This window comes from Hypanus sabinus, chromosome 21 (genome assembly GCF_030144855.1).
Source record: "Hypanus sabinus isolate sHypSab1 chromosome 21, sHypSab1.hap1, whole genome shotgun sequence".
Classification (NCBI taxonomy): Eukaryota; Metazoa; Chordata; class Chondrichthyes; order Myliobatiformes; family Dasyatidae; genus Hypanus; species Hypanus sabinus.
The window spans coordinates 31,757,179-31,771,482 of NC_082726.1; the positions used below are offsets into that span (position 1 = coordinate 31,757,179).

Sequence of the window (14,304 nt, forward strand, 5' to 3'; positions counted from 1 at the left end):
AACTCTTCATGTAGCAAATGCTTGATCAAGTTCGCATAGCCGTTGCAAATGCATCCATGAAGGACTATAGGGAACTTGCTAAAATGGCTGACAGTCGACACTTAGTTAGGCAGTGGTGCATCATTCCTCCTTCTTTCCCTACCTAAATAAACCCAGTCAGCAAGACCCCCTCCCCCCCCCCCCCAGCGAAAGGACACTCACGACTGTGGAACAGATGATGCTGAGCCTAGGATTTTACCATGCTCGCTTAGGTACAAACTCTAGGAAGTGCCGACCGCCTTGCAGTTTTGAAAATGCCAGCATAGTGTGATATCGGAGGTATGATGGGTGGTACAGTGGTTAGCATAACACTTTACAGCACCAGCAATTCAATTCTGCCACTCTCTGTTAGGAATTTATACCTTCTCCCTGTGACTGTGTGGGGAGCTCCTGCTTCTTCCCAGATTCCAATCAAATACAGTTCAGCATTTTTGAATTGTGGGCATAACCTTTTGGCACCATAAGCATGGCACTACCTGTGGGCTGCCCCTCGCACATTGTTGGACTGTGTTGGTCACTGACCAAGGGGAAGGCCACCTTAAGCACAAATGATTTTCTAGCATGCGTTATTCATTATTTTGAGGCAGAACATAACTAGATGTATTTAAATGGATAATCCCATATTTCAAGTTCTTTTATGGCATTCATCTGGCCCACCTTCCGCTCATTAATACGCGATCCGGCCCACAGAGGCAAAAAGGTTGCCGACCCCTGACTGAAGCAAACAATACATTTCGCTGTATGTTTCTATGTGCATCAACAGTGTTAGCACATTCGATTTTTACATGGCACCATTATCTCTCATGTGGCCCCTATGTGATGATATCCAATTTTGCTGTTTAAGGAACTGGACTCGACCCTGTCCAAGTCAGTAGTGGAAGAACCCTAAGCAGTAGTTGTCCCCCTTCTCTCATCAGCCAGAAGACACAGAAGTCTGAAAGCATGTACCAATGGGCTCAAGGAGAGTTTCTACCCTGCTGCTGTGAGACCATTGACAGTCCCCAAGTATGATACCCTGGACTCTTGATATCATGGCCCTATGCCTTTTTGCCTGCCTGTACTGCACTTTCCCTGTAACTTTAACACTTCATTTTGTATTCTGTTATTGCTTTACCTTCTTCTGCCTTAATGCATTGTGTAATGAATTGACCTATATAAACAGCATTACAAACACAAGAAAATCTGCAGATGCTAGAAATCCAAGCAACACACACAAAATGCTGGAGAAACTCAACAGGCCAGGGAGTATCTATGGAAAAGAGTAAACAGTTGACTTTTCGGTCCAAGACCCTTCATCAGGATTATATAAACAGCATGCGAGACAAGTACCTTGGCTATATGTGACAATAATAAACCAACTCCAATTCACCACGGTGCCTTTGTATTGGCTACAGCAAGCACCCCTCAACACGGACTACTACGGACTGGAATGTGCCAATCAACAGTGTTATCTTACAGACGTCTCACTGTCTTGGAAGATCAATGAATATTTGGCAGGCAAAGGAGCATCTTTCACTGAGTTGATGATTTTCAGTAGATGTCCGTATATATGTGGATACCTGGCTACATATCCTTGGATCATGCAAAATAAGTTTCATTCAGAATTCTATTCTGTAACCTGGGGGTTCTGAACTCCTATAGTCTGACTAAGTTTAAATGTACTGTCACTGCCCTTGGAGATATCAAATTACCTCATTGTGTTCACAAAAGTATTTGATGAATGTGCTGATAAGTAAAATGTACTTTGATCCAATGACATCATGTTATTTTCTAACTTGTTTCTGTAGGAGTTTTGAACTTGCCTTGATTCTCTGAATTCAGTTATTGTACGCGGGGGGGGGGGGGGGGGGGGGGTGTGGAGTCACAACTAGCTTCAGCCAATCTGTTAATCGGAGGAATAAAACACAGTCTGCTCCTGATTGTAGTAGAATTAGACCCATGTGGCATCAAGTGAGGAGTGATGGTGATGCCCCATGCTCAAACAGCACATTACTATTCTTGGCTTAGTCATGAGGAGCGAATATCTGGGTGGGGGTACCGGAAACTGATGAAGCAACTGTATGAGCTGGTGCCTGCAGAGTGGAGAGAACAATTGGAAATGGTATGATAATTTAATTTGAGGGAAATAGCATTTGTAAGTCATTATTTATAAACATTGTCTACCACAAACAGAATAACATTGCCATTTAGCTTCTCAGGATGATAAACATCATTAAAATAATGTCTCTATAGGGAAACAAAAGACAAGGAAGTCAGTGGAATAGAGATAAACTCAAATTCCCCACAGGCATTTCATTTTGAGCTCCAGAGATAGTCAGTCACTACCAGATTAGTACACACACATTCTTAACGTGATGATGGGAAGGCCTGTGGAATTTGGGATGTTTCCAAAGAACAACCCTAGGGACTGAAAAAAAACATAAACAAGAAATAAATAATGCAGCAACTATTTATTACAGAATAGTTCCAGTATAATAGTTTGTTGATGACACACAGCTAGGTGGCAGTGTGCTCTGTGTGTACGACGTCAAAGGATGGAGGCTTGGTGTCTGTGTGAGGACATGGCAGATGGAATATAATGTGGAAAACTGTGGGGAAGATGATCAAGTGCAATTGTTTTATCTGATGAGAGACTGAAGTTTGTTAAAGGGCACATGAAAGTTAATGTAAAGGTACGGCAAGTATTTAAATGTTGGGCATTATTGCAAGAAGACTCGGGTACCAAGAGTTGAGATGTTTTTCAGGAGTTACAGAGTGAGATTATGACTGAGGTATTACACTGTGCTGCAGCAGCTGTCCTACTGTCTGATGGCTCCAGGCATTCCTGTTCTTTCTCCAAAGCTGTGGGCTTCGATGCTTCTGGTCTCCTCATGTAATAGTGGTGGAGTACAATGATTGGTTCCAGTATGGCAAAATTGTCCTATGAGGAGAGATTAAATAGACTGGTCCTGAATTCCCTGGCATCCTGAATAATAACATCAAAACACAATTTAAAATTCTTATGAGATTTGACAGGATAGGTGTGGGGATGATATTTCCCCTGGATAGATTGTCCAGAATGAGGAGTCACAAGATCTTTGGAATTCAAACACCTGTGAAGGTGTGGCGACTCTTCATTGTTCCTGCTGTTTACTTTCTCTCCGCCAGCTCTCGGCACAACTTAATCTGTGCTTGTTTTCTCACTTATTTTCATTTCTGAAGTTGTCATCCTGAAGCATTGCCTCTATTTCTCTCTGGAGCAACGTTGCCCGACCTGCTGAGTGCTCTTGATTCTGTGATTGAGTACATTTGGAGAGAAGTCCGTTAGATTTTTGAATGAGACAATCAATTTGGTCTTATTGTCATGTGCACAAGTCTAATGAAAAATTTGCTTGAATCAGCATCACAGGGATCAGACTACATAAACTTCAACTAAATTATGAGGTATATTGTGTTCATGCAGTGAAGTACAAGATGGTCTGGACAGGCATGAAGGCCCAAATAGTCTATCTCTACCTTAAAAGAAAATTAAAAACCACAAAGTCAAGAGATACTGCAGGAGTTAAAATCTTGAATAACACACCTAAAAACATGGAGGAATTCAGTGTGTCAGGCAGCATCTATGGAGAGGAATAAACAGTCAATGTTTTGGGCCCAGACTCTTCAAATGGACTGAAAAGGAAAGGAAGCAGAAGCCAGAAACAATTTTCCAATTTCCAGCATGTTTTCTTCATTTTAAAATCCTCTGATGTTGGAAATCAGTATTTTTTTTCTTTTCCAATTCTGAAAGTGCTTGTCCAGCAGAAACATTAATCCTATTTCTCTCTCCACAATTGTCGGACTTGCTTGCGGGTGTACCTTCCAGTATTTTACCCTTCTCCAGCGTCCACCATATGTATAGGAGGGTAAGGGTGAGGGGTGGGTTCAGTTTCTGCTACCCCCAGGGTGGGATTTACAATTATCCTTACTGTGTTTGGGCTTGGGTAGCACGTTTATAGCCAGCTGCCGGCAATGTTTTATTGACCCGCTGCTGTTGGTTTGCAGAATTACTCAGCAAGCCGACAACTTCAGTCTAAGGAGGTAAACAGTAGGGAGAGGGCGGCCCTCGTAGTGCGGAGCCACAGAAGCTCTGCCCTCGGGGGCGGAGCGGCTCCGCTCGGCACAGCCAGCTCCATACAAGGTGAGGCGGAGTGCTGACGCGGGCTGGCCGCACAATAAAATCCCCCCACCCTCGCCCAGCCCTGCCCGCCGCGCGGATCCAGTCCATCTGAACACAGGCGTCCCCGCTCAGGATGTCCCAACTCCGGATCAGTCTGCGCGGCCCGGCGCCCTGGGGCTTCAGGCTGGTCGGGGGCAAGGACTTCGAGCAGCCGCTCACCATCTCCAGGGTAAATAGTCAAGAGGGCAGCCGCGGCGATCGCGGCTGGTGCCGTCCAGCGGGGATGGGGTGGAGGGTTGGATGAGGGGAAAGAGAGGGGAGGGAGGTGAGAGAGGAGAGGAGACTGGGGCAGGGAGGACGGGACACGAAGGGAGAGGGGCGTGGGATCGTCAGGATCGAGGGACAGTCTCCGCAACATCTTCTGGTGAGATGGAGAAGGGTGAGTGGACCCTGAGAGCTCGGGGGGATATTCCTCTATCTGCCCTAAGATGGGGCAGACCATATCTTTTCTTTTGGTCGATTGCCAACTCTCCTGGGCTGAAAACTCTGAGGGTGAGGAAAAGTCCTGGAGCTGTTGCTAAGGTGTGGGTAGAGGACCATGGGGGTTGACACGGGGAGTTGGAGCACGCTCGGGGAAAAGGATTTTAATTGTGGGTGAGGGAATGGAGAAGTTTGTTAATTGTTGAGAATTAGAGCGTGGCTGTCAGGGTGACACCCATTGCTCGCCGTCAGTTTCCTCCTTCATTTGTTGTAAGGAACGGTTCTGTCCTAGCATTAAATGGATCTTTTTTACACACTGGGTTAACTCGGTGGTGTAGGGGGAGTAGTTTGTGGTTGAGGATTGGTACTGGATGTAAATGATGCTTGGAATGGGTAGTGAGGCTTGTACGCTTATGTCGGGTGGAATTACTTATCAACTCAGATGCACTATTAGCTGATTCTAGTGTGAGTTTGAAATAGAGCTCATAGCTGCTGTTGTTTGGTACACTGGGACTGGGTATTGTTGAGTTTGTACCGGCAGGCGCAAGCCCACCTTTGAGTATAAATGACTGAGTAAACAGGTCAGTTTACTTCTCACTGTAAGTGCTGAGTTTTGGTGCTCTGTGTGTGTGTTGTTTTTTTTACAGTGATCACCGTTTTTTCCCTTGGGTGTTGAACTGACAGCTCTCAAGAGGGTAATGAAGTTAAAAAGAACACACTTTTCATAAAAGAACCAGATGTACACTCAGTGGCCACTTTATTAGGTACACCTGTACACCCGCTGGTTCATGCAAATATCTAATCAGATAATCATTTGGTAGCATCCTAATGCAATAAAAGCATACAGACACGGTCATTTGGTTCAGACCAAACATTAAATGGGGAGGGAATGTGATCTTAAATGACTTTGACTGTGGAGTGATTGTTGGTGCCAGGCAGGGTGGTTTGAGAATCCCGAAAACGGCTGTGAGTGAGAATACCTTGTTAATGAGAGAGGGCTGAGGTGAATGGCCAGACTGGTTCAAGCTGATAGGAAGGTGACAGTAATAGTCACACGTGTATGACACATGGGACAGCAACAGAAAACCACAAACATATACTCAGACGCCATGTTATTAGTTGCAGGAGGTACCTAATAAAGTGGCTGCTGAGGTAATATCCAGGCGGAAATTGATTACTTTTCATTGCAGAAAAACTAATTGTAAGTGGGACTGAGTAGTGGGGCTCACATTAGGAGAGGATAAGGGCCCAATGATTGACTACTTGGGCTGGGATTCCTGGACAAACAGAACTCTTCTGATGATGAGCTCTGCTTCTGAGGAGGGTATTGAAACCAGGTGCTTCCCAGCAAAAGGAGGAAGGATGCCCTGATGTGACTAAACATTAAGTCATAACACTAGCTTGGGAATTTTTTGCATGCCTTTTCCTGACCTCATCTTGGATGTGCAAAGATCCAAAATGTTCAGACAGGCTGGATCAGGAAAGCAGAACATGTGAATTTAACTCATATTTGTATAACACTTCTCATAGTCATAGAGCAGCCCAAAGTGCTTTGCAGCCAATGTAAGCTCTTGAAATCCTGATCATAATGTAATGATTATAATTATTTTGAAAGGCATGCTGGCTGCAACAATAAAGTTAGGATAACTTTTTTCTAGTTTTTTCAGGAATAGCAGAGCTTTTGATTTAACTACATAAATTTGTCATACAGTTGTTACAATACAGAAAGAGGTCACTTGACCCATTCAACGTATGATGGCTTTGTGTACAACAGTTCAGTGTGTTTCATTCATTGATTGTGCTCCATGGCCCTGTGAGTTCTCTCCAGTATTGGTCTAGTTTCTTTAGGGCTCTTCAGTATCCTGCCTGGTAGTGAGTACCACTCACCCTGTAGGATAAGTTCTTCCTTGCATTCTTTCTTCATAAATATCATAAAACTATATTGATTGTAGTGCCATCATCAACTTTCTCTCGTTACTTCAACAAAAGAATCATTGGTGGGGGGGGGGGGTTAGTCAAACTGACTCTGTTTTACAAATACCTGCTGGATCTCCTTAATTAAGTCAAACCTCTCCATTTAAAGCTGGTTACTATTTAGGAACAATAATAGAATTATTCTTCATGGAAACATGCCCTTCAGTCCAACTCGATCATGCCGACCAGGGTGCCTACCTGTGCTAGCACCATCTGCCTGCATTTGGCCCACATCTCTAAGCCTTTCCTATCCCTGAACCTGTCCAAGACTCTTTTCAACTTTTAATTGTACCTGTCTCTACCACCATCTTTGGCAGCTTTATCCATATACTCACTACTCCTTGTCTGCAAAATATTGCCCCTCAGATTCCCTTTAAATCTTTCCCTGCTCACCTTTAACCAATGCCCTCTAGTTTTAGATTCCCTTTTCCTGGGACTGGGGGAGGGGTGTGACAGTGACTATCCATGTTCTCTAGTCTTCCCAGTGTTTTATAAACCTCTATAAGGTCACCCCTCAGCTTCCTCTGTTCCAGGCTAAACAGTTCCAGCTGTCTGTTTTCCCAGTATAATTTAAGACCTCCAGCACTGGCAATGTCCATCTGAATTTTGTCTGCACCATCTCTAGCATAATCGTGTGCTTCCAGAACTTCATGCAACTTACTAGGTATATTCTCTTCAACAAGACATCTTATGCCTTCTGCTTATTGCCCTGACTGATGAAGGCAAGTATGCAATGTCTTCTTCACTACCTTGTCTTAATTGTGTCATGACTTTCACAAAATGTACTTGTAATTACTAGATCTCCCAGACCTACAACACTCACCAGGGTCCTGCTATTTACCAAGTATGCCCTGTCCTGGATTAACTACCCAGAATGCATCAAATGCCAAAGGGACTGGCCTGTAGTTACTTAGGAATGTCCTGCCATCTTTGCTAAAACAATGGTGTCACATTCACCACTTCCCAACATAATAAGGTATCTCCCCTTTGCCTAGTGAAGATTGGGAAGTCCTTCAATCATCTTCACTCCTACTTCTCTTAAATCTGGGATGTATGCCATCCAGTTCTGGGATTTACCTAGTATACATATCGCCAGTTTTTGTTGTACCTCCTACCTGTCCATTTTCATTGTAATTATTAGATCTACCATTTCTGTTTCGATTATTTTGTCAGAATCCTTTTCCTTAGTGAATATTGATACAACATACTTGTTGAGTGTTTTAGCTTTGCTCGAGTTCTGAGCATCTGTCATCTTCTTGTCCTTTGCAGGGCCTATCCTGTTTAATACTACCCTCGTACTGTTAGCACACTTATAGATTGTTGGCTTCTCTGTTATATTAACTACCATTCTTTGCTTAAAGTTCCTGCAGTAAGATTGTTCTTTCTGTGTGAAAGCAGCAATGATATCCACACCTGCGAATGCAAATAGAACCCACCCCCATGATAATATAAACTGCAGCCATTGATTTATTGCTGGTGAACTTGCTCTTAGCCCTGACCTCAGCAGTTTCCTCCCCGAAGCTTTCTTTCTTGCCACTCCTTGAAATCAGTCTGTGTGATGAATTTTGATCATCTGTCTGAAAAATTTGTTATAAACTCTGTCTAGTATTGAATAAGTAGGGATACAACTCTCAGCGTGCGGAGGCCGTTCAATCCTCATTATGCCTTTGTGGCTATTCATCCAGTCCCGTCTCCTTTACCTGTACCCATCCCACCTTCCCTTGGCTCTAAACCTGCTCACTTGTGGCTGCTGATTGATGTTGGACTCTGGCCCTTTCAAGCTACATGTTTAAAATTCTGATCCTTGAGTTGAAATCCCCTGTGGTTTCCCCTTACCTGTCTTTGTAAACTCCCCCAGCAGTAGCACTCTTCCTAACCCAGTTCCAGTTTCTTACAAAGCTGTTTTTTTTTATCATTCCATCATTGGCAGTTAGACCCCAGGCTCTGTAATACTTATTCTAAATCCTACTTTTTATATATAAAAAAATCTTGTAATAAGATTGAAAACTAGAATCAGCAAGAGTGATCACGGCACTGAATCTCTTAACCATGTATGTGTAAATGCATTGAGTTGTCACATGGCTGATTAGATATTTGTGTTAATGAGCAGGTATACAGGTGTACCTAAAAATAAAGTGGCCAGTGTGTGCATTTCTCTTGAAGATGTTGACCTATTTAAATTCCTCACATCTGTCAGTAATTTATCTTCCTTAATTCCATCCTACTTTTTCATTTTTCTCTTATTTTTCTCTCTTCCTTTAACTGTAACTCATTTTCTCGTTCCAATGATCAGATTTTCCTTCTATCAATTTTGGTAGTGTTTCCTTCTCATTGCACCTCCTGTTTGTTGGATTGAAAGGAAAAAAGTTTGTTGATGCTGGGCATCTGGGCAAATTCCAGCTTTCAACTAATTGTTTTTTCTCTTGTGGGACATCATTATGCTTTTATAATTGGCTCCAAGAAGAGAAATCCTTGGTATGATACAGGATGTGGTTTCAGTGTTTGGAACACTGAGTCTATGGAGCTCTTTTAGTTTACAGTGTCTCAAGGTAATGCTTGCTGTTGTGTAGGTTTGTGGATGCAGAACATTTTTCCACACCATAAGTGGTCTTCATCTCATTGCACTCATTCTGGTCAAAAAAGTTACCCACCCTTCCTGCACTGTGTCCATAGCCCAGTAGTTCATGGCTTTTTACTAGACATGCACGTGCTTGTTCAATGTGCTGAGGTTTCTGCCAGATCCTACCACCCTCTGGGTGAAAATCTTCCTCTTCACTTTAACTTAACTTTTTTATTAACCACTTTTAATCTGTGGTCCTGATTTTCTCCCATCGATTGAGCTCTATCCAATTTTTATACCTCTATTAAATCTCTCTGTATCCTTTTCTGTTCCACATAAAACAAGCCCAGCCAATATAATATTTACTTAGAGTTAACTCATAACTTTGCAGTCTCACTGGTATCATTATCCATCTTGGTCTGCTCTCCCTGCAGTGACATATAGCTTGAAATGTGATTCTGACGAACGGTCATACAGTCACCATAAATGTACAGCAAGTCACCATGCCTTTTAGTCCAGTTCACATATGCCTTGCTGAAGCCCATGCATATGACATCCACAGTACTACCTGGTCCTCAACAGTTTTATTAGTTAACACCTCAAACTATTGAAGCTTGAGATTATCCAAAACAAAGCCAGTTTAATACCCTTGACACTTGCACCTTGCCCTTAAATTTTCCCGGCTTTCATTCCTCAGGCCTGTCTGTAATATGTACACAGATGCTGTAGCTGCACCTCAAGATCAACATTCTCTAACAGTTTTAATATTTTCTTCCTGTTTAATTATGTAGTCAGGAATTCTGTTGCCCTTCTCATGGAAGTGAATCTGTCTGTGCATGAGGGATGGTCAAACATGTTCATGTTTTGTTTTGACTTTGTTTTTATCAGTCTTGCTTCACTCGTTATCTCCCTGAAACACTCCTTTTCCTGCTGAAATTACTTGTCCATTCTTAGACTTGTCTGCTCAGGGTCTAATTATGTGGGTGAGCCAGAATGTTTTTCTTTGCAATACTGAGTTAAAGGCACAAGACAGCACTGCATGTGTATGGAGGGCAAGGTAAATGGAGAGGTGATGATAAAGGTAGACTGAATTCAGAATCAGGTTTATTATCACTCGCATATATTGTGAATTTTGTCTTTTTGGCAGAGGTACTGTGCAAGATATAAAATTAATGTTACAATAAAAATATAATATGCATAGTGCTAAGGAGGAATAGCAAGGTAGTGTTCATGGGTTCACGGCCATTTCCATTGGCAGAGAGGAAGAAGCGGTTCCTAAAACGTTGAATATGTACCACCCCTTTGATGGTCGTAATGAGAAGAGAGCATGTCAGAGATAGTGAGGGTCCTTAATGATGGATGCTGCCTTCTTGAGGCACTGCTTTTTGAAAATGTCCTTGATGGTGTGGAGGCTGGTGCCCATGATGGAGCTGGCTGAGTCCACAACTCTTGGAAACCTCTTTTGCTCCTGCGCATTCCAGGTCTTGATGCAACTAGTCAGAAAGATTTCCACCATACATCTAGAGATTTTCTGGAGTCGTTGATGACACGCCCAATTTCCTCAAACTTCTGTTGAAATATAGCCACTGGTGTGCCTTCTCCTGATTGCATCAATATGTTGGGTCCAAGATAGATCCTCTGAGATGTTCATGCCTAGAAACTGATCACGCTTTCCACTGCTGACCCTTCATTGAGGACTGGTGTGTGTTCTCCTGTCTTTGTCTTCCTGAAGTCCACAGTCAATTCTTGGTCTTGCCGACGTGGAAGAGTGTTGTAGCGACACAACTGAACCGGCAAATCTGTTTTACGTCTCATCATCATCATCATCGGAGGTTCTACTAACAACAGTTGTGTCATCGATGAATTTATAGATGGCATTCGAGCTGTGACTAGCCACACAGTTATGAGTGTAGAGAGAGTAGGGCAATGGGCTAAGCATGTATCCTCGAGGTGCATCTGTGTTAATTTTCAATGCAGAGGATGTGTTATTACTGATCCACACTGACTGTGGTCTCCTGATGAGGAAGTGAAGGATCCAGTTGTAGAGGGAGGTTCAGAGGACCATGTGTTGAAGCTTGTTGATTAATATTGAGGGGATGCCAAGATGTAATCGGTAAACAACAGTCTGACATGGGTATTGCTGTTGGCCAGGTGGTCTGTGTGGATCAAAAGACTTGCATTTATTTCACAAACAAGAGAAAGTCTGCAGATGCTGGAAATCCAAGCAACACACACAAAATGCTGGAGGAACTCAGCAGGCCAGACAGCATCTATGGAAAAAAGTACAGTTGACATTTCGGACTGAGACCCTTCAGCAGGACTTGCATTTATTTGACACCTTCCATAACAGATGATGGATGCTTTAGTTAATTTATACACAACTCACTTTCATAAATGACAGCAGACAAATGCTTTGATGAACTATTCCAGGTACTGTTTGAGGGAGAAATCTAGGCTAAAGAAATGCTCTCTGAACAGACTCAAGATAATTTTAAACATCTATAGGGTCTGTGCTTCAGTGACTTGTCCAAAACTTAGTGCTTCTAGAAGTGCAGCTCCCACTCAGTGCTGCCGTAGAGTGTGCAGACTATTGTATTGGGAGGGCCATCTTTGTTTTTGATCAAGTGTTACAGCTCTGTGTGAGTAACATTAGTTCATGGAGGCAATTAGGCCAGTACAATGCTCTGATATCTCCTGTACAAAGTCCATCTGTAAATAAGGGTTCTAGTAGAGCTCTAAACACATGTAGACCAGAGCAAAGTTTGATGTTTTGGTGTTAGGGCTTCATCTTACAAGTGCATTGTTGCCAGAGAGCCCAAGTTAACTTTTCTATTCCCGGCAGGTGCTGGAGAAATTCCCAGAAAGCCAAGTACTGCAGATGGTGGAATTTTGAAATAACATGTGGGTCTGGCAGCATCTGTGCAAAGTTGAGAAACAGAGTTGACCTATCAATACAATGAAGCGAGTTGTGATGGAATATTATTGACCTGGAACATTGACTCTTTTCCTCTCTCTATAGATGCTGCCTGACTTGCTGAGCATTTCTGGTGTTTCCTGCTTTTACATTCCCATCTCATTGCCTGCCCTCCCTCTCAAAACTTTCTCCTCTACAGTGATCTGAGTCTTCCAAGTGGGATCTGTTCCCACCTGTGTGTTGTCCTGGGCATGTGCACAGGAAGATTGAACTGCCTCTTCAGGGCTACGTATTTTCACAGTCAAGAGTTGCCTGAGACTTCATTCCAGATTTGTAGTTACTGATCGTGCTGAAAATCTACAAGTTGCTGACTCGAGGATGGGCGTGTGATGATAAAGTCACAACTGCTTGGAAGAAAGTTAATGTTGAATTAGTCAGATTTTGGCAAAAGGTGGAATGATATAGAAAGCCTCAAGTTCTAACTGTGGTCGCATCCCAACATGTTTGAAAAGACAATGGGCCCATCCTGCCTCTGCCTCTGGTAATAATGCTGCATTATCCGGGATATAAACTGTGTCTTCATGTGACCCTAGGTGGGATTTGTTGCTCTTCCAAATCATCACTTCTTCTGTTACCCATAGTTTGGTGTCCTTGTCATTTGAATCTGAACTTACAGTTACAACTAAAGATCAAAACTAAAAGGGAACAAAAGCCTGTAAGAGGGAAGATATGCATTGTGGGCAGGCATTTCCCAGGGGGAGGTGAAATCATAGGCTGACGCAATTGTCTAATCCTTTGAATTCTCTTCAGAGTAATAACCTGCTTTCATGAAGGAGCCTTGTTGTGCTATTTCAGCCCCCTGTGGGGTGTAATCCACTGTTATTTCTGTTATCTTCCATTGTTATTTCTGAAAGATGCATGACCCCCTGAACACTAACTTCTTATTCCTAATTTGTACTACTTCTTTATTTTCATAACTTGAAGTAAATTCTTACATCTTGCATTGTAATACTGCCACCAAACAACAAATTTCACGACATCTGTCAGTGATCAGCTTCCAGGGTAATTAGGTCTTTACTCAGCCTTTGATAGAACCATAAAATCATGGAGAGATACCACATGGGAATGGGCTACTTCATCCCATTCTATTTTCCCCACATTGCCCTCTGTTCCACCCTTAGCCCTATACTGGAAATAAGCTATTTTGTTCATTCGTTATGTGGTGTGTCATATTATGTAGCTGATCAAGGTCTTTCCATGACCATGATTGTTCTGAGCAAATTTTTCTCTAGGAGCGGTTTGCCATTGCCTTCGTCTGGGCAACGTCTTTACAAGATAGGTGACCTCGCCATTATCAATATTCTTAAGAGATTGTCTGCCAGGCTTCAGAGTCGCATAACCAGGACTTGTGATATCACCAGCTGCTCTTATGACCGTCCACCACTTACTCCCATGGTTTCACATGACCCTGATCGAGAGGTTAAGCAAGAGCTACACCTTGCTCGAGGGTGATTTGCAGGCTAATGGAGGGAAGGACCACCTTAGACCTGCTTTGGTAAAGATGTATCTCCAACCTGCTATCCCAGAAACTATTTACAATGACTAATCAACTTACCAACTTATGCATCTTCAGGATGTGGGAGGAAACTGGAGGACCCAGGGAATACTCGCATTTTCACATGCAAACTTCACATGGACAGTGTCTGAGGTCAGGATTGAACCTAGGTAATTGGAGCTGCAACTTCACTCTGTCTCTGTGGCACCCCACCTAACTCTCCATTCTGGAGACTGACCCATCAAACTCCCTCTACAGATTTTCAGAGGTATGGCAAGGTGAACTTGGAATTTCTAGGCCATAGTAGGCTGCGATCCAATATGGGTCAATAGGGTGCAGGATGTTGGAGTAGAGACTTCCTGTGAGATGCGAAGTTGGCAGTGCAGTTCTGTTTATTTTTGAAAAAGTCATTTATGCTGTTCAAATGCAATCAAGTACAGTACGCCAAAGGCAGGGTAGGTCATAGTGTGATGCCACATTAAATAACCAAAGGGCTGATGATGATGAGGTTACATAGGGTTACACCCCTACCCATGTTATCAAGCTAATAAACCTTAACCATGCCACTTAGAGACAATTGCTTTTACACCTACCTGTCCATTTTAGCCATTATCTAACCCATGGACTTTTGAGATAGAAAATAG

General features: G+C 42.9%; 1 protein-coding gene and 1 long non-coding RNA gene across 2 annotated transcripts in view; one reads left to right on the plus strand and one right to left on the minus strand.

Moving 5' to 3' along the window:
- Positions 1-2,480: 2,480 nt before the first annotated feature.
- The window catches only part of LOC132378923 (uncharacterized), a 53,960-nt gene continuing 42,136 nt past the window's right edge, over positions 2,481-14,304 (minus strand). Inside the window, exon 3 of the long non-coding RNA XR_009507224.1 lies at positions 2,481-3,311. This is a non-coding gene — a long non-coding RNA (uncharacterized LOC132378923). The remainder of the gene's footprint in view (positions 3,312-14,304) is intronic.
- The window catches only part of pdlim1 (PDZ and LIM domain 1 (elfin)), a 92,338-nt gene continuing 82,196 nt past the window's right edge, over positions 4,163-14,304 (plus strand). The window contains exon 1 of the mRNA XM_059946264.1: positions 4,163-4,406. Within this exon, the coding sequence (XP_059802247.1) occupies positions 4,311-4,406 (96 nt within the window). The 5' untranslated portion in view covers positions 4,163-4,310. The remainder of the gene's footprint in view (positions 4,407-14,304) is intronic.